Source organism: Orussus abietinus, unplaced genomic scaffold, assembly GCF_000612105.2.
Source record: "Orussus abietinus isolate OABI.00-Male unplaced genomic scaffold, Oabi_2.0 scaffold22, whole genome shotgun sequence".
Lineage (NCBI taxonomy): Eukaryota > Metazoa > Arthropoda > Insecta > Hymenoptera > Orussidae > Orussus > Orussus abietinus.
The window spans coordinates 36,891-55,037 of NW_019394596.1; the positions used below are offsets into that span (position 1 = coordinate 36,891).

At 41.5% G+C, this 18,147-nt stretch overlaps 6 protein-coding genes across 7 annotated transcripts in view; all 6 read right to left on the reverse strand.

Moving 5' to 3' along the window:
* Positions 1–4,456: 4,456 nt before the first annotated feature.
* On the reverse strand, positions 4,457–5,542 carry LOC105701916 (zinc finger protein 25-like). The gene is made up of 2 exons (XM_012429075.1): positions 5,511–5,542; positions 4,457–5,438 (listed from the first exon to the last, which is right to left on the reverse strand). Exons 1-2 carry the CDS (start codon positions 5,540–5,542, stop codon positions 4,457–4,459), a joined length of 1,014 nt encoding a protein of 337 aa, XP_012284498.1.
* Positions 5,543–5,685: 143 nt separating this feature from the next.
* LOC105701968 (zinc finger protein OZF-like) lies at positions 5,686–9,021 on the reverse strand. The gene is made up of 3 exons (XM_012429137.1): positions 8,940–9,021; positions 8,787–8,860; positions 5,686–7,918 (listed from the first exon to the last, which is right to left on the reverse strand). The coding sequence occupies exons 1-3, from the start codon at positions 8,940–8,942 to the stop codon at positions 6,799–6,801; spliced, it is 1,197 nt and encodes a 398-aa protein (XP_012284560.1). The 5' UTR covers positions 8,943–9,021; the 3' UTR covers positions 5,686–6,798.
* Positions 9,022–10,158: 1,137 nt separating this feature from the next.
* LOC105701917 (zinc finger protein 235-like) lies at positions 10,159–12,754 on the reverse strand. Its single transcript, XM_012429076.1, has 3 exons — positions 12,629–12,754; positions 12,137–12,291; positions 10,159–10,717 (listed from the first exon to the last, which is right to left on the reverse strand). Exons 1-3 carry the CDS (start codon positions 12,752–12,754, stop codon positions 10,159–10,161), a joined length of 840 nt encoding a protein of 279 aa, XP_012284499.1.
* On the reverse strand, positions 11,948–15,724 carry LOC105701970 (zinc finger protein 84). Of its 2 annotated transcripts, none has more exons than XM_012429140.2 (2): positions 14,573–15,724; positions 11,948–14,129 (listed from the first exon to the last, which is right to left on the reverse strand). In XM_012429140.2, exons 1-2 carry the CDS (start codon positions 14,641–14,643, stop codon positions 13,040–13,042), a joined length of 1,161 nt encoding a protein of 386 aa, XP_012284563.1. In that variant the 5' UTR covers positions 14,644–15,724; the 3' UTR covers positions 11,948–13,039. The 2 variants fall into 2 exon arrangements, with proteins under 2 accessions (XP_012284563.1, XP_012284564.1); XM_012429141.2 differs by having other exon boundaries at positions 11,950–14,129; positions 14,790–15,724.
* A 29-nt stretch (positions 15,725–15,753) lies between these two features.
* LOC105701918 (zinc finger protein 701) lies at positions 15,754–17,101 on the reverse strand. Its single transcript, XM_012429077.1, has 2 exons — positions 17,085–17,101; positions 15,754–16,867 (listed from the first exon to the last, which is right to left on the reverse strand). Exons 1-2 carry the CDS (start codon positions 17,099–17,101, stop codon positions 15,754–15,756), a joined length of 1,131 nt encoding a protein of 376 aa, XP_012284500.1.
* The window catches only part of LOC105701967 (zinc finger protein 91), an 83,540-nt gene continuing 82,136 nt past the window's right edge, over positions 16,744–18,147 (reverse strand). The window contains exon 6 of the mRNA XM_012429136.2: positions 16,744–16,867. The gene's annotated coding sequence lies outside the window, so the exon portion shown is untranslated. The remainder of the gene's footprint in view (positions 16,868–18,147) is intronic.

Here is an 18,147-nt window from a genome sequence, read left to right on the forward strand (position 1 = left end):
AAGCGACTCTGGCAGATATGGCACCTCACTTTGTGACGCAATTGATGGTTGTAGAGAGACATTTTGTTGCGATAAGTCCTGCCGCAAATGTCGCACGGGCTGGGCTCGACTATGTGTCTCTTCATGTGTTCCTTCCGGTCGTTGAACACCTTGAACATCCGGCCACAATGCTTGCACTTGTACTTGAATTCCGTTGAATGCTTGCGGATGAAATGGATCTTCAAGTACTCCTTTGTTTTCGACTTGAAGCCGCAGTGTGCGCAAAAGAAACTCTGCGGAGGTACGGAGAGTACTTGGCTGTGCACTCTCATGTGCTTAATCAGGTTGTAGGTGCGCTTGAAAGATTTGTAGCAAATCTTGCACCTGGAATTGCGCTTGTAGAAGTGGTTTACACGATGTCCACTCAATTGGTATCTCGCTTCGAACTTCCGGTGGCAGATATCGCACGTAAAGCAACTCTCGCCCTCCCCGTTTCTGTACTCACTGATTTTCCTCTCCGTACCTTGGATAATTGTGTCGTCGATTTGCACCTCATACTTAACCAAAGAATGGGCTGAAGTCTCCTCGGTTTTCGGTTTCATAGGAAACAGGTCCAACGGGTCTTGGAGGACGGATCTGAAAATTTGAAAAACGTCAGCAATGGGAGAAACATCAGGTCGGTCGGAAGTCTCTGAAACATCTTTCTCGTATTTCCTACACAAGTCTTTCAGAACATTCTGACCGACCCAGCATATCTTAAATCGTGGAAGGGAACGCTGAAAGTTAAACTTCTTTTTGTTAATCATCGCAATACCCGAAATAGAATGAAGTTTCGTTTGCTTAACTAGGACATGACTTCACATACGTTATTATCCCTGCTGGACCTCTTAATGCCTGCACTAAGGGTATGCTCAGGAAACAAATTTTGTAGATTCAGGGTGAAATGACTTTTGCTACCAAGACACATTTTTTTTTAATTTCTTTGTAATTACAGGGAAGATAAAGTAAATGCAAGTTTAAGATCTTGCGAAGGTTGGGGCGCAATTAGGAGATCGGTAGGATGGTAGTGCGTAAGACGATGCTCCCTCAATTGGCAATTGTCTTTGAACTTCTTATGATAGATGTCACACATAAAGTAACTCTCGTCCTCCTCGTTTCCATTTTCCCTGATTTTCGTATTTACACCTGGACCGATAGTGTCTTCGATTTCCACTTTATCCTTAATAACTGAAGTTTCCGCCTTTTTCGGTTTCGTAGAAAACATGTCCAACTGATCTCGTAGAAGGGACCTAAAATATAAAAAAAAAAACGTCAACAATGGTAGCAACATTAGGTCGGTCGGAAGTTTCTGAAACACTATTTTCACTTTTCCTATATGTGTTTCAATACTTTCTGACCGACCTAGTATACCTTGAACCATGTAATCGAATGCCGAGAGTTAAACACTTTCTAGTCAATGATTTCAATATTATTTAACCGGACCGAAGCTTCATCTGCTTGATTAGTATACACTTCACATACGTTATCATCCACACAGAAGAAAATTCCGCCGATCCAATACGAAATGATCTTTCTTATCAAAACATATTTATTTAATCTCTCCGAGCTACAATGACGATATAATAAATTTATGTTTAGGTCTTTCCGAAGATCGGAACATAATTATAAGACTGGTTTTCAACGAGCCTGAGGGTAAACAACATTTGCACATCGATTTGGCTTTCGCACTCCTTCACCTCCACTGTTTGGTATCAATCCTCGATTACGAAGGGTCCCTGTGAGTAATTAAATGTACTTTTTTGGCACTGAAGGATCTGAATCCCTTTCCGCAGTCCTCGCACCGATAACCATTGTGTTTAAAGTGTATTTTCAAGTGTTCCGTGAAGCGTTTCCTGCTCTTAACTTCTATCCCACAATGATCGCAGATGTAGAGCCTCTTGTGAAGGTCCAGATGCGTGTCCAAATTCCTTTGGCTCTGGAAGTGGCCATGACATACGTGACACTTATAGTCGGTAACGTCGTTGGCTTTGTGACGCCGTCTATGAGTGTAAAGAGACGGTTTGTTCAGACAATGCTTCCCGCAGATTTCGCAGGTGCAGGGCTCGATTTTGTGGCTCCTCATGTGGTACCTGTACTCGTAGTTCACCTTGTACTTTCGCCCGCAAAGCTGGCACTCGTACTTGAAACCCTCCGTGTGCTTGCGGATGTAATGGATCTTTAGGTACGGTTTCGTTTTCGCCTTGTAGTCGCATTGCGTGCAAGAGTATGTCTCCACGTGGTTCGGGTCATGCATCTTCATGTGAGCTGCTCGGGACTCTTCGTGCTTGTAAGCTTTCTTGCAAAGTGAGCACTTGAACGGTCGCTGGTTGCTGTGGACGCGCAGATGTCGGGTCAATTTGTGGATGTTTTGGAAGTTCCGGTGGCAGATCTCGCACCTGAAGCTACCCTCGTCCTTCCGTTGTCTATTCTCACTGAGTATAGTGCTACTGCCTGGGCCAATTGTGTCTTCTATCAGCACTTCGCCCTTAACAAAGGGCTGCCCCGAGGTTACCGGTGCTTTCAGTTTAGCAGCAACCAGGTCCAGAGGGTCTGGTTGGCCCGACCTGAAAATGATAACTACGTCAGCAATGGCAAATATTAAGTCGGTCAGAGATGCTCGATACATTGCTTTCGCTTGTTCCACGCAAAAGTGCTTCAACACGTTCTGATCGACGTGAGTTTAAATTATGGAAGCGAACGCTGAAAGTTAATCCTTTTCTTCTATTATTTAAGTACCTCCGTCGGAATTACGTTTCGTTTACTTGATTGGTACATATCTCACATACGTTACACAACCCCTGTAATATGCAGGACGCGCACGAAATATATTCTGCAGGTCCAGGATTAAATGATTTCTTGTACCAAAATATATTCTTTTATTTTGGGTATTTAGACGAAGGTAGAGTAATTGCATGCACAAGTCTTTAGCAGGGTACACATCTGAACACGAATGCGTACGCGACAACAACCAACATTGTACGAGGCAATTAATGGACATCTTGACGAATTGCATTTGAACAGCCATGAAGTAGTACCTTGGGGTAATAAGGCCCACCATAAATTGAAAGGCTTGTGACACTAAAATATTAAGTATTTTGGGATGGGGAAATGAGCAGATTTATGTTTATTTCAGGTACAAGCTTTAAAAAGAAAATATCATTATAAACAAAGATGTAATTAAATTAATTGTAGGACGGTGCTCCTGGGCTTTGTTATCAGCACGTGGGGTAATAAGGCCCAAGGATGTCGATAGTAGTCCCTGAAGAGTCCTGATAATGCGTCCTTATGTGAGCAGCAAGAAATTCATCGAGCTTGCAAGCCTTCAAGGAAGCTTTGCATTTGTATGCCCACGTGTTGCTGGGTTCATACAAATGCCATTTCAATTTGCATTTGTTTTGGATCTTCTGGTCGCAGATTTAACACTTGAAGCAATTTTTGTTCCTCCACTTTCTACTTCGAGTATCGTGCTCTCATCCGAGACAATTTTGTCTTCAACTTGCACTGCACTGCACTACACTGTTTTCGGTTTCATAGAAATGGGTCTTGTAAGGTGCACCTGAAAATGACAAAAACGTCAACAATGGTAGAATTGTTAGGTCGGTCAGAAGTTTCCGAAACACCTTTCCTATATAAATGTGCTTTAAAACCTGTTACACTGATCCAGTACATTTTATATCATGAAAGTGAACACCGAGGGTTAAAGTTTCTCATCAATTTCTGCAGTCCTTTAATCAGGATTAAACTTAATTTGCATACTTCACATGCTGGACGTTTAAAGTCCCATTTTAACAGGACGCACCCGCGAAACAAATTCTGCAAATTCTAGACCGAATGATCATTGGTATCAAAACATATTTCTTTTTATTTTGAGAATTACAGGGAAGTTACAGTAAATGCAAGTTTAAGGTCTTGGTGAAGATGAGAACGTAATTAAAAGACTGGTTTTCGATATAGTTGCCGTAATCATTTTTAGACATACTTGTCGTTCGCATCCTCGCTTCTAAAATAAATAACATTCTCGTTCCTAAAGTGCATCTTGATTGTGCTTTATGCTCGTGTACATTCTTGGATACAATTACTTCATCCCCCTTCTTGTGTAAAACGAAATCACAGGACCTTCCCTCCCATTACTTTACGTACCACCACATATCATTATCTGTGGTTACACTTCTGCAACCTATAAATCACGGGAGAAAGTATAACATACAGTGAACCATTGCCTTAACAAGAAAGAAGAAATCCTGATCTCTTGGGCATTGTACAAATTCCACGGAAATAAATTCTAAAAAAGAATATCCTGACAAATATCGCGCTGCAAGTGGCAATTTCATCTCGACAATGTCCACCTCCACGGAGAAGCGCGAATGATATTATACTTCATTTAATTATCACTTCTCCGAAGCACCGATTTCGAGAAGAATTACCAACGGAACAAGGATCATTCCGTACTCTTCTTTACAATGATCTTGTCCTCGACTCCGTGAAGAAGATTGGTAATTTTAATAGGAGGAGGTGGCGATCCCGCTCCAGGGTGCTTCCTTCTGTGAAGCATCATCGGCGATCTTTGAGTGAAGCTATCCCCACAGACATCGCAAATGTAAGGCCTCTCTCCAACGTGCGTCAGCAGATGAATCTTCTGGGAGCTGAGGTGCTTGAAGCTTTTCCCACAAATCGCGCAAAGATACGGTTTCTCATCAGAGTGGGTTTTCACGTGTTTGGTCAATCCATACGTGGACTTGAACTCCAATCCGCACTCTTCACAGTCATACTTCTTCTTGTGCAGTTTAGAATGTCTGTTGAGGGTCTTCTGCGTCTTGAAGCGCTTCTTACAGGTGGAGCACTCGAAGTTCTTGATCTGCGTCGTGTGTTTCCTACGTTTGTGGTAGTAAAGGGAGCTTTTACGAGGATAAGACTTCCCACACTCGTCGCAGACACAAGGACCACTATCGTGGTCCTTAACGTGCGCACTGTAGTCCCTCTTGAGCTTAAACAGTTTCCCACATTGTTCACAGCTGAAGTTGAACCCTTCTATGTGCTTTCGGTTGTAGTGATCTTTGATCGAGGTTTGGGTTCTTCCTTTGAAGTCGCAATTAGAGCAGGAATACCAGCTACTTCCACGTTTGTTGTGGATGTTCATGTGCGCTTTTAGTGTCGCCTGGAATTTAAAGGCCTTCGGGCATAGGGTGCACTTCGCCGTTCGGGAATTGCTGTGCTTCAGCATATGTCGCTTTAATATATGCTTATAGTTAAAGTTCTTCTGGCAGATCTCGCAGGTAAATCTCATTTTGGGACGACGTTCGTCCTCTTCGTTCCAGATCGTGTCCGGCTCGATCTTCATTTCTTGCTGCAACGCAAAAGGAACTGCGTTTTCCGTCTTCACGACCAGAAATGTCACGTCCAGCGGGTCGAACGAGCTGATCCTGAAAATGACAGTGACATTAGTATTAATGGAAATTATTACAAACATTTTCTTCTTTTTTTTTTTTTAATACAAGAAGCTGAATTCCAAGATCGGAGGTTCCATTCCTACGTTCTTGATTAAAGCTCAATTATTTAAAATTACCCGCCAACAATTCAAGCTCCTTCGGCCTTATATCGTAGGGATTGTCCAGGAAAACAGTATTTGGTATAAAAAACATATCTTTTATTTCGAGCGCCAGAGTAAAGCTACAACGTGTGGGTTTTCTTCCTGACGAGCATGAACAAGTACTTTAACCCTTTCGGCTCGAATTATCGTAGGACTTTCAGCCTTGGTTATCTCTAATATTCCATTGGGCAAGTAACAATAATGGATGTATTTTACGCAATGTCTCGGTGATTAAATGAGTCACATTACGCGATGTTTATAATCTTAATCTGGGCCGGAAAGGGTTAAACCTTTTACTTGGAAATACTCGTCTTTCTTCAAAAAACATGGTCGTTATCATGTTATCTCAATATCTCAAAATCTCTCGTTCTCTTGGACAGCCTATCTCTTCTTCTTTACATACGCATACGTACGTAGATATGCACGTACAAATGCATAATTATTTACAATATCATCCTCTTGATTGCGCGGAAGAAGAGAACGACTGACATCTAAGAAAATGCACAATATCTTCCGAAAGAAACATCAACTGATCTCCTGAGTTCTGAATTACGATTACTTACAATCGAGTACACCTGTCCGTCGTCTTCATATTCGTACATAATAAAAACGTATAAAATTGTTTTACTGGTACTTTTGGATGACTCCGCCATGTGTATCATCTAATGGGAACAACTCATAGTTTGCCCTAATCTTTAGTAAAAAATAATATTAAGAGCAGAGTCGCCATCAGAAATCTTGATTTGAAAATAATCGTAGCCTCGAGAGAAATTGGAAGCGTTTTTAACAGCTTGTAGATTTCTGGCAGGCAAGATTTAAAAGAAGCGACCGAAGAAACGATGTCTAAAAAATAGTCTGAATTTGTTCAGTTTATAAAAAATCTCCCGGGGTTCACTTGCTTAACGACGTCCCGCTATTAAAAATTATTGCATGCCTTATCGTACGCCGTACACGTATTTTAAACTCTTTAAATATTTTTACAGATAAAAAACATAAAAAAGGTAGTCAATTTACACGAAGCCTTCTTTTCGTTCACACGACAGGCTCTTATTAGCGAAGGGTAGGAGATTCGCTGATTTTTTATGACCGAAGCGATGTCACCGTGGTATTTCTAAAATACACTAGGTAGATTAGAAAATGTCTCGATTACACTTATTAAACCACGGCTGCTGATCAATCCATGGGATCGGCTCCTACTTGGAATTCCCCTTCATAATGATTTTATCCTGAACGCCATGGAGGAGGTTGGTGATCTTGATAGGCGGCGGCGGAGGATGGACTCCAGGATGCTTCCTCCTGTGAAGCATCATCGGGGACCTCTGGGTAAAGCTTTGTCCACAAATGTCACATACGTAAGGTCGTTCTCCAACATGGGTCAACAGGTGGATCTTCTGTGAGCTGAGACATCCAAACGTCTTCCCGCAAATGGCGCAGAGATAGGACTTCTCTCCGGAGTGCGTCCTCAGGTGTTTGGTGAGCCCGTACTTGAACTTGAACTCCATGCCGCACTGCTCGCATACGTACTTCATTTTGTGAAGCTCCTCGTGATTGTTTAGATTCTTCTGGCTCTTGAATCTCTTCCTGCAGATCGTGCACTCGAACTCCTTAATCTTCGTCTTGTGCTTGTAGTGCTTGTGGAAGTATAGGGAACTTTTGCTGGGGTACGAGGTACCGCAAATGTCGCAGACGCAGGACTCCGTGTCGTGGTCCTTCATGTGAGTCGTGTAGTCCGATTGAACCTTGAACATCTTCCCACATTGCTCGCAACTGTAGTTGTAGTCTTCCGTGTGTTTGCGGATGTAGTGGATCTTCAGGTAGGGCTTCGTCCTGGCTTTGAAGTCGCACAAGGAGCAGGCGTGAAGCTGGACCGGCTCGTCGTGGATCTCCATGTGCCTCGCCAAGTAAGCGCTGGTCTTGAACCCTTTGCTGCAAACCGCGCACTTGTGTGGCCTCGAATTACTGTGCTTGAACATGTGACTGGTGAGTTTACTTTTCCGATCGAACTTAATGTAGCAGATCTCACAGGTGTGGCTTTTCTTCCCAGCTCGAGGTCGCCTCTCTCGAAGTCTCTCTTCCTTCCTCTTCCTGAAGTCCAGAGGCGTGTCGTCGAGGTCGTCCTCGTCGTCCCGTTTAAGCTCCAGCTCCTCGTCCTTTACCTGCACCTTGGAGTTGTCTTCTTCCTCCTCCTCGGCCTCCTCCCTAGGTCTAGGCTCCTTCATCATGAAAACGCTCAACGTCTTCGGGATGCGGAAATAGTCCTCGCCTAGCTTTACTGTCAGAAAAGACGGACCGAGGGGGTCTAGAGGATTGTACCTAAAAAAAATCAGAAAATCGTCAGTCGTTCCTTCATGTGAACACTTTGAATGGTGGAGTACTCGTTGATGATAGCAACGGTTGTGGTTGGCTCTACCGGAAAGTACATGCACCGTGTATGATAGCGTGCCGGGAATATCGTTCGTTCTTGGAACGAAGTGCTTGAAAATAAAAGAAAAAATGGCTAGATTTCTAGGGATGAACCGATACCACCAGAGTATCGATAACTACTCGTAGCGAATTACGCACAGCCATAGAAACTAAATCTGCCTCCCATAGAAGGCATGCATTAAATAGGAGACTCTTGCAATCCCTTTATTGATGAAATTACATTAATCATAAATAACTCCTTATCATTGGGTCGAGGAATAATTTTCTATGGCGTTTTCTTATAAAAAAAGGCACAAGAATTAATGCCTCGGCCCAATATAAGTGCATCCAGTGAAGAACTTAGAACTTCCCTCAAATCTACGGTGCCTCTATTGGATTAAGGCCTAATTTTGTGCGGCTCTTATCATTAAATCGGTATAAAAAAACGCACGAACTGCCTTATATAATATTTTTTCATATCATCCAATTCGATACTTTTCACCGATACCAAGGGACGAGAGTGAAAGTATATCGGTGCCAAAAGTACTTAGTATCGGAATAAAAGCATCGAGTTAATACTTGTATCGGTTTATCCCTAACAATATCTCGCTACTCGCTTGTCCTTAGGGTCATGAGATACTTTTTTCATGAAGGGTAATTAAAGAAACATAGTGGTCAATTCGTTCTCTTTTTATTCCAACTATGAAGTCTTACTCCTTTTTCAGGGATGTGAGTATACCGATTGTCATGGAATGGAAGTTAAAACGTATCGATTAACCTTTGTTGTCTTGTGGTCTTCATGGTTCGCCAATATGGTGATAATGATCTTGGAGCCAGCAATTGATTGACACCCTGGAAATAAAAATAATAGATGCATTTGATGATTATACACGTTAACGTTATGTTAAGTTACGGCTGTTTATATATTTACCATGTTTTTTAAAAGTTTCCCAGGAGAAAAGTTGACCTATTTCTTGGTTGTCTTCTTCTGCGTGGCCGTTTTGACATTCGAGCTTTGTCGAGCTTAAAGATATTTTCTATTCTTTGGAAATTTATATGTACTTCTTTCGACTTTGAGGCCGTACTTTCTTTCTACGAACAAAATGTTTTGTATGCAAATTGCCTCTTCAGCAACTTCTTTTAAAATGTAAGTCTTAGTTTAATTTTTCATAGTACTGGATTGTCCCTTAAGGTTGATTTCGAAATAAGTCTTTTATCTTCCTAAAATTAATGAAACATAAGTCACCTAGGAATTCAATTGCGAAGTGGCACATGCACTTACGTTACTTTTTTGTATCACCATGTGGACATCCAGGGTAAACAATTTATTTTTGTCTGTACGAGTTATAGAAAGTCTTATTAAGGAAGTACATGTCCTTCATGACCACGAGAACAATTTCAATTTCGTCGTTAATCAGACAGAAGCATGTTTATTAATGTTTTGATAAGTCGGTTTAAAGGATACTTTATCATTGGCAATATTTTGGTATCTGAAGAATATATATATATATATATAAAAAACCCAGGTAATTTCTAGAAATATGAAAGATTAATAAATCCAGCAGAATGTTCATAAACGTCAACTGAATAGATCATTTATTTCCCATGGCGGTTTAAATATTAAAACACCGCTTTGATGATTTATTGAGAAAAAATATATTCCTCTTGTGGTTGATCTTCATAATTCGTAAACTGAAAACTGTCGTTCCAGAAATGAATAATGGCCTTAATGAAATTATTACCGTACGTACATATTTCACCTTCGTTTACTTTCACGACTAATTCACTCAGATCATTTCGACATTTTGCATGACTGTCATTGTATAACTTTGAGAATTGCCAATTCTAAAAGCACTGATTGAAATTTGCTATCAGTGACGTTAACATACTTTGAAAGGAATACTTTATAAAGGAATATAGAAAAAAATGTACTTGGTCGAGACTCTGTCGAGTTTCATGATTTCGTGTTACAGATGGGTTATCGGATTTTTTGTTAATAAAAGAATAGAGAAAAAAAAAAAAATGTAGTTGGCCAAAATTCTACCGAGTTTCATAACTTCGTGTTCCCGAAGGGTTGTTGGAATTTTTGCAACCGCGTTTACGAGGGTTGTGGGCAGCTCGATAAGGGATAAGCAGGTTGGCGAACGAGCTCAAGATAAATTCGACAGGACGGTGTCTTGCACATCGTCGATGATGTCCTTAAGGCGAACCGGGGGTGGTGGAGAATATTTCCCAGGATGACTCCGCATGTGCCTGGTCAGATTGGATCGCTGCTTGAAGTCTTCCCCGCAAAGTTCGCATTTGTAAGGCCGCGTCCCCATGTGAGTTACCATGTGAGCCCTTCGGTTGCTGACGTTTCTGAAGGTCCTGTTGCAGATGGGGCACACGCAGGGCCCCAATTTCGAGTGTTTCAGGGCCCTGTGATAGGCCAGGTTGTTCTCGTTGGTGAACTCCAGGCCGCAGTCTTCGCAGAATCTATCCGAGTAATCTCTACGGTGCGAGGACGCGCTGCGTGTTATCACCTTCGGGCTCATAACGATAAATCGCTTAGATCTGCGTCCCCGGACCTCGCAGAATTTCCCTGGGAATTCCGAGTCGGCAGAGCTATCCTCCTGGTCTGTCTCCTCTTTTGCTGCTGGCACGTAAACCGACTTTTCACCGAGCTGGACCTTTACGTAAGGCGTGATCCGCAGGGGGTCGTTACGACTCCTGAAACAAGAGGAACGCGTTAGACTTCCTTCACCTGGACCTTCTTCACGTACCGAGTCGCACCTTCCTTTTATAATTGGGATTTTAGGGACGGCATGGTTTCGATAAATAATCCTTACATACGCGCATGTCTTGGAGACGCGTTGATCAAAAAGCACTAAGCACTTCGGATTTCTTTTTTATTCATATCATTTCAGGAAAAACCTGCAGAACGGCATCGATAGATGGGAACATATCATGGAAATGCAGAATGTTGAATTAATTTTTATACATTTATATGATGTTAACTTTAAACCGAATTTTTCTCCGTTAATCAAGGAAATTAATTCACGGTATAGTCGCCATTAAGATCACTGTAATAGGTCTTAATGTACTGCTATACTTAAATCGTTTTTGTTGTTTAATAAAGAAACATACTTTTTTTCTTTTTCGTGTAAGAAGATTAATTCAACAACCCAATATCATTTGCCGTAGTTGTAATTCAATAAATAAAGATGAATTTCAAAATTATTTTGTCAGTGTCACAAGACTTTTTAGCTAGGATAATACTGTAATATATACAGGATGTTCCTAATTTTAATATCAGTAGTTTGAGAACGTGTTGGAGACTAATAAACTACGAGGAAATTCTTATGGGAATTTGTTTCCTTTTTTTTTTTCATTTTTTTTTTTACAGAGAATTAGAAACGAGTAGCAAATCAAAATGTTGCCATTTTTGTTTGCGCAATGTAGGAACTGTTCAAAAAGTCGGCTTTTGTCATTAATTAGACTCCCAATTTGAATATAGTTGCACAGTCATTGTTTCATCGTTATATCGAAAATATTCCGATTTCTTTTGTAAAGGTTCGGATCTCAATTGCCAATTGTTAATTAAACGTATCTCTTGCCAAATTGTATTTTTGTGGAAAGATGAATTCCAAGAGGATCGCTGCCGTTCCTGAAACATGAGGATAAGATTAGTATGAATTTCGATTCTAAGCTTTCATTAATTCAAGGTCCACATTGATTGAGATTCTTGACTCGTTCCGTAATTAATACACTTATTTACAGTTAAGAATACTCGATATATGCCATTTGTTACATTTTTTGCAACAGAGCGCTCGAAAAAAATTATACGAGGTATTAAGATCAATCATTTTGAGAAATTTCCTGCGTATGTTTTGAAACGGTTGCGGAAAAAAATGATTGCAATAAAGAATAACAAAATCAAATATATATGTATGACAAGTTTGAAGAAGTCACTAGTTTTATAACTTCCAGTTCCTGACATGAACTGTACAAAAACAGTATCTCTTAGAGACGATTTCGTAAAACACTACTCGTGCAACATATATTGAAAACGCTATTTACATAAATCATTTATATCTAATCTGTATCTGTATTTTAAATAGTTAAACAATGCGTATGAATTGTCTCAACCGTTGGTACTTCACTTGAGTGACATTCAACTGAACTATTACAATATTGACAAGATTAACATTATACAAACAAGAACTAACGGTAACTGTCTTCATAGCACATTTCTCGAGGGAAATGTAAGTTCTATCACTTGGTTTATCTTTACCACAATCACACTTTAAATAATCGTCATGATAAGGACACTATTAAGAAGTACGAAGAATTGCCATGAAAAGGTGGCTGCAGTTCTCTGATACAAACAGGAGCGATACACAGAAAATACAAGCTCGAGATTGTTATGTTCTTTTTATTCCACTCCTGAAGATTTGTTTCGCCGAAAGTCATTTTTCTTTTTATCGCAAAATCAACACCTTTTGTGTTTAGAATGATTCGTTGGCTATCGTGGCGATTCCGGCAAGGCATCATTAATTCGACAGCATTCATCTTAATCCACCATTTTAATCGAAACTTTTGCAACACTTTTTAGCGAATTCCGCATTCGGGACATCTGACTTTCTGTTTGTGTTCCACAAGATAATCGTCTAGCTTTATGTAGAATTTTTCCACACAGAACACAGGGATATTTGTACCCGGTGATTTGACTTTGTCTCTGATGCTGCTACTTGTGGCTTCCGACATCTCTGATATCTTTACCACACGTTCTTCTCCCTCCGTGAATCCTTCATATATGAAGCAACAAATAGCGCAAAGCATTTATTTCAATGTGTAATTTTTATCAGAATTGTTGCAACATTTTTTTAACGAGTTCCGCAATGGCAGTGTGTGGACGCGTTGGACGTACTGGTGCGGGATGAGACTTTCTGTGTCGATCAGAATTTCTGCAACACTTTTTTAGCAAGTTCTGCAATAGCCGTGGGTGGAGGCGTTAAGTGTAATGATCCAGGACGAGACTTCCTATTTTAATCAGAATTTCTGCAACACTCTTTTAGCAAGTTCCGCAATGGCCGTGGGTGGAGGCGTAGGTGGTAATGGCCCAGGATGAGACTTCCTATGTCTGAGCATCGGCGAGCGTTGAGTGAAGTTTTCGTCGCAAATGTCGCATTTGTACGGTCTGATCCCGGCATGAGTGAGCACGTGCTGGTAGAAATTGCTGCTGGAAGGAAACACCTTCTTGCAGATGGTGCAGATCATGCAGGCAGGGTTATGCTTCAGACGTCTATGATTGGCGAGAGCTTTCGGACTGCGACATTCGACCTCGCACTCGGGACACCTGAATCCTTGTTTGTGCTTCACGAGATGATTGTCCAGCTTCATCTTCGTGTGGAACTTCTTCGCGCAGAGGGAACAGGGATACTTGTAATTGGTAACTCGACTTCGTCTCTGATGCTGCCACTCGTGGTTCCTGACATCTCTGACTTCCTTCCCGCAATAACGACACACGCTTTTCTCCGTCATGTGGGTTCTTCCTATGTGAAGCATCAGGTCGTTTTTAAGCTTGTAGCTTTTCCCGCAGTGGTCGCAAATGTACTTAGATTCGCAGCTGCTGTGCGTCCTGATGCGGTGCTGCTTCAGACCCATCTTGGTCTTGTACTTCAGGTTGCAGACCGAGCACTCCAAGTCTTCGTTTTCGTGACCGATCTTGTGCTTGCCGACCTCTTGAGATGTGCGGAAAGCTCGGTTGCATAGATCGCACTCGAAAGGCTTTCGGTGCTTCATTTTGACATGTTTCTCGACCGTTTGCTCATCCTTCAATCTTTTGCCGCAGAACGGACAAGTGCTTCGAACGCTACTTAGGATCTTATCGACATCCTCCGCTTGAGACTCCGTCTGGCTGCAACCAGTGGAATTGATATCCTGATCTGTTGGTAGGTTTGTTGGTCTGTGGGGTGCCGAGTCCTTCCATAGGGAATATTTCAAAAAGTCGGAGCAGGGGGAAGGGTGAGCTTCTTCAAGAAGGGTTTTCGGCTCTACCACTGAAAGTGGCACCCAAGCTGGTTTCCCGTGGATTTCAATCATCACATAAGGCTGGATTTGAAGTGGATCAGTGCTTGTCCTGGAATTAAGAAAACCCGGTTACTGTTCATCGTGTTTTCATGGGAATCCTTGCACTTGCGTCTTTAGAATTTAACGAGAAAGACCTCGATTTACTGAAACTTGATCGGGATACTTGTGAATTTTTAGATTACGCATAAGGAACGCTTTGCTTTTCTGCCAATTGACATAGTAACAAATGTTTTCATGGAAGGTGCATTTCTCTAGGAACTGGAAGAACAATATTCTTTGGTCTCCGTGATCGTAATAACGTTTTACTCGATTAAAAATCTATATGGGAGGTCGCACTAGAATACACAAAAGAAAACAGATAATACGTAATAAATCTGCTGGACTAAAAACCCTTGATTTGAACATTCCAAATTTCAGTTCCTGGTCGTTAATGTAAATGGAGAGTAAACAATGTTTTTCTGATTCTTGTCAGATAATTCGCTTGTCTCTTACTTAGGGATGTCATTCGATAAGAAGAAGCGGACATTTTGAAATGAAATCTTGAGTTGAACTCTCTTATGCATATATTCTTTTAATTCATATTCAGTGCTGCCTCCTTTGGAAGGTAACTCTCGACGATATACTACATTTGCAGTTCAAGTGTATCATATCTTCAACATATCTATCAGTACTTTTGCAGGAACAGCTTGTTAAGTTTCACGATAATTACTATCAGCAGAGATTGCAGCACAAGAGGAGACGCCGAGATCTCAGTTCTCATCGGCACCAACCGAAGACTCATTGCAGATGTCTCAGATTTCATGGATGTGGGACTTGCTCCCAACATAAGTATCTGCTCGTAGAACTCTTCACCGCTAAGTAGAGACCATTTGCATACGAAGCAGATTACGGACATCATCAATGGTGTTGTTTCTTTGGCCGGACGTCCCTCTGCACTCCAACCAAAATGATCATACAACACTAATTGATCGTCTTTCTTCCTAGACCTTCATCCTATTTTCAGCCCAGAACACCATTTCACGGCTAAGTGAATAATTTACTCCCATCCTTCGTTCACATGCAATATCTTCTATTAACTTTCGACTTTTGGTTACGTAGTTCAGCTTCATACGGCGCTATCACGGATATTCAAAGCGGACTCTTTGCAAGAGAAGATGGCACAGATCGTTCCTATCTGCTTAGGTTTTAGATGCTTGTAGGCTGTGGATCCATTCGGATAGTCGAATGTCATGTCGCAATCGGAGCAATGTACTTCTGTTGGTGCAAGACCACGTCCTTATCGAGCAAGTCCTTACATCGTCCATCGTTCTTATCCAGCTCCGTGCGTGAAGCACTCGCAATCGTCACACTTAATATAGTTTGATTCCTGCATGAGGAAGTTCGTGTCTGTAAAATTTCTTACTGGTGGAGAAGTCATTCTCGAAGGCGGTGCAAATCGTCCTCATCTCCTTTTGTTTCAGTCGCCTATGAGTGGTGTACTCTTGGTTGTCGCACTTCATGTCGCCCTCAAAAAAGACGTATTCTTATTAGTACAAGCCCAAATGGTTGTCGAACTTCAGCTTCTCGCAAGCATCATTTCTTCCATCTTTACCATCTTCCCATCAAAACGATCCGCTCGCGTGACTTCCAATAGCCTACATCGGCTTCGTACTTCGCTATTACGGGTACTTAGATCAGACTCTTTGCAAGAACCACCTGGCAAGTTCGGCGATGGCTATCGGTGGAGGAGAAGGTGGCAAAGGAGCTGGATGAGACCTCCTATGCCTAAGCATGGAGGACCTTTGGGTGAAAACTTCCTCGCAGACGTCACACTTGTAAGGCTTGATCCCAGCATGAGTAAGTACGTGTCTGTAGAAGTTGTTACTGGTAGAGAAGTCCTTCTCGCATATGGTGCAGATCATTCTCATCTGCTTGTGTTTCAGTCGCCTATGAGTGGTGTACTCTTTCGGGTCTACGAACTTCATGTCGCACTCGGAGCAAACGTACTCCTGTTGGTGCTGAACCAGGTGGTTGTCGAGCTTCAATTTCGAGCCGAATTGCTTCTCGCAAAGAGGACAGGAGTACTGCCTCGTGGTACCTCGAAGACGTTCCCTGTGTCGTGCCTCGTGGTTCCTTATGTCCTTAACCATCTTCCCGCAGAAACGACACGCTTGTATGCCGCTCATGTGCGTTCTGCTTATGTGGAGGAACAGATCGTTCTTCAGTTTGTGACGACTACCGCAGTGGTCGCAGGTAAACTTCGGCTCGCTGGTGTTGTGGGCTCTTAGGTGGTGCTGCTTCAGACCCATTATCGTTTTGAACTTTAGATTGCAGATCGAACACTGCACGTAGTCGATGTCGTGAGACCTCCTGTGTTCCTCGAGGCATTGATCGGTGGCGAACGTTCTTCTGCAAAGGTTGCACATGAAGCGCTTTTTGGGCACGGGTCTACTTCGAGTCTTCATCGTTAGTTTTCCCTTGAAGCATCGCTTTGGATTATGACGAGCTTTCGGAGCTTTATCTACATCTTCGCTTTGGTTTTTCGATCTATCCAAGTTGCTTTGGCTTTTATTTGGGGCTCGCTTTCGCTTCGGGTTACTCGAGGCGTCTATGAGTTCGGACATCGGAGGAGCTTCTTTTTGGAGGAAGATGTCTGGCTTTATGTCGATGTACTCGAAATTCGTGACGGTGCACTCGAAATTCGAGGACGCTTTGAAGGAAACTGCGGCTTGGGTTAGGGTTTCCTTCGGGATCCAAGTGGGTTTCTTTCCCTTTCGTGGATGGATACGTAGTGGATCTTCGTTGTTTCTGAAATCAAAAGACGTCGGTTAAATTAGGCCCTAGTCCGGGATCTTCTTTCGATTCAACCAAGGAAATCTTGCACACATGTATTAAACATTTACGATACCGGACAACTTTTATCTAATGCCCTGTTATTGCCTCAAGGAGTTCAAAGTAATGTTACGTATACGGCAGAACAATTGCAACTGAGATCAATGTACTCAATGTTCAAGTAACTACATACGTCGAACACAATATCATCTAGAGATTATTATTAAGATCAGGCGTCGACGATTTTCGGAAAATGTCCTCTTTACCACGCATCGGCATCACTGGTAATAATGCGTACATGAGTAGTACGAAAAATCGTTCTTAAGTTACGTTCGGTTAATCCGTGCGACGAAATTAATAACTAAATTTTTTCTATATACGTTTCTTTTTGGACATGCGCCGAAAACTATCGAATATTTTCCAGTTCTCATTTTTTACCCAGGTTTTTAAATTTCGAAAAAAATGTCTTCTTTACCACGCATTCGTAATAACGTGTATATGAAGAGCAATATGAAGAATTGCGAAAACAAGCAGTGTTACGAATGTAACAAGTAAACGCATCGGAAAATCGTGAAACATTTTCCGAAGCGTTGATTTTTTTTGCGCAGCTTTTCAAATTTCGGAAAAAATGTCCTCTTTACCACGCATTGGCATCACTGGTAATAATGCGTATACGAAGAACAATACGGAAAATTTCACAATTCCGTTTTCACAAATAAACTTATTGAATCACGTTCTATTAATCTTTGTTACGCATGTAACAACTAGAAGTATCTATACGTTTCTTTGGGTATTCACGGTAAACTATTTTCATTTTTTACATAGGTTTCCACGGGGTGACAAATGGGAACGTGTGAAAATTAGGCGACTCTACTTCCTGTGTATGTGACTGTGCGTGTGTATAGATGACTTTTGTGAAAAATATTAAAAAAACAATTGCAATTAAGATAAATGTTCTCTTGGTCGAAAACGTCAGAATTCGGCAAAAGAAAAAATTTACAGAAGCGTTTCTTAATATCTCGAGAAACGTAACAAATTTACATAGTGGGGAGCGAAAGCAGACCCGAGTATCCAAACATTAACATAAAGATTAAAGGAATTGTTTTTAAAATATTTAAATGTGTTAAGCCAAAATCATTGTATACCGTAAGAAAATTGCCATTTTTCAAATATTCAGCAATTATATCCTTTTTCGATCCCTGTACCCGTTTAGGAACAATAGTTAATTACTTTTCCCGCGTTTCCATTTGTCCCTT

What these genes read in the sequence shown, in the direction of transcription:
- LOC105701916 (XM_012429075.1), bottom strand. Translation starts at nt 5,542, where the DNA reads ATGGAACCTCCGATCTTGGAATTCAGCTTCTT. An exon ending in ATCTTGGAATTCAGCTTCTT is followed by an intron (nt 5,439 to 5,510) that starts GTATTAAAAAAA and finishes TGTCATTTTCAG; the next exon opens with GATCAGCTCGTTCGACCCGC.
- LOC105701970 (XM_012429140.2), bottom strand. Translation starts at nt 14,643, where the DNA reads ATGCATAAGAGAGTTCAACTCAAGATTTCATTTCAAAATGTCCGCTTC. An exon ending in TTATCGAATGACATCCCTAA is followed by an intron (nt 14,130 to 14,572) that starts GTAAGAGACAAG and finishes TCTTAATTCCAG; the next exon opens with GACAAGCACTGATCCACTTC.
- LOC105701968 (XM_012429137.1), bottom strand. An exon ending in AAGACCACAAGACAACAAAG is followed by an intron (nt 7,919 to 8,786) that starts GTTAATCGATAC and finishes GATTTTTTTTAG; the next exon opens with GTACAATCCTCTAGACCCCC.
- LOC105701917 (XM_012429076.1), bottom strand. Translation starts at nt 12,754, where the DNA reads ATGTCGGAAGCCACAAGTAGCAGCATCAGAGACAAAGTCAAATCACCG. An exon ending in TTGTGGAACACAAACAGAAA is followed by an intron (nt 12,292 to 12,628) that starts GTCAGATGTCCC and finishes GATTATTTAAAG; the next exon opens with TGTGATTGTGGTAAAGATAA. An exon ending in ACTCAAGTGAAGTACCAACG is followed by an intron (nt 10,718 to 12,136) that starts GTTGAGACAATT and finishes CTCTTGTTTCAG; the next exon opens with GAGTCGTAACGACCCCCTGC.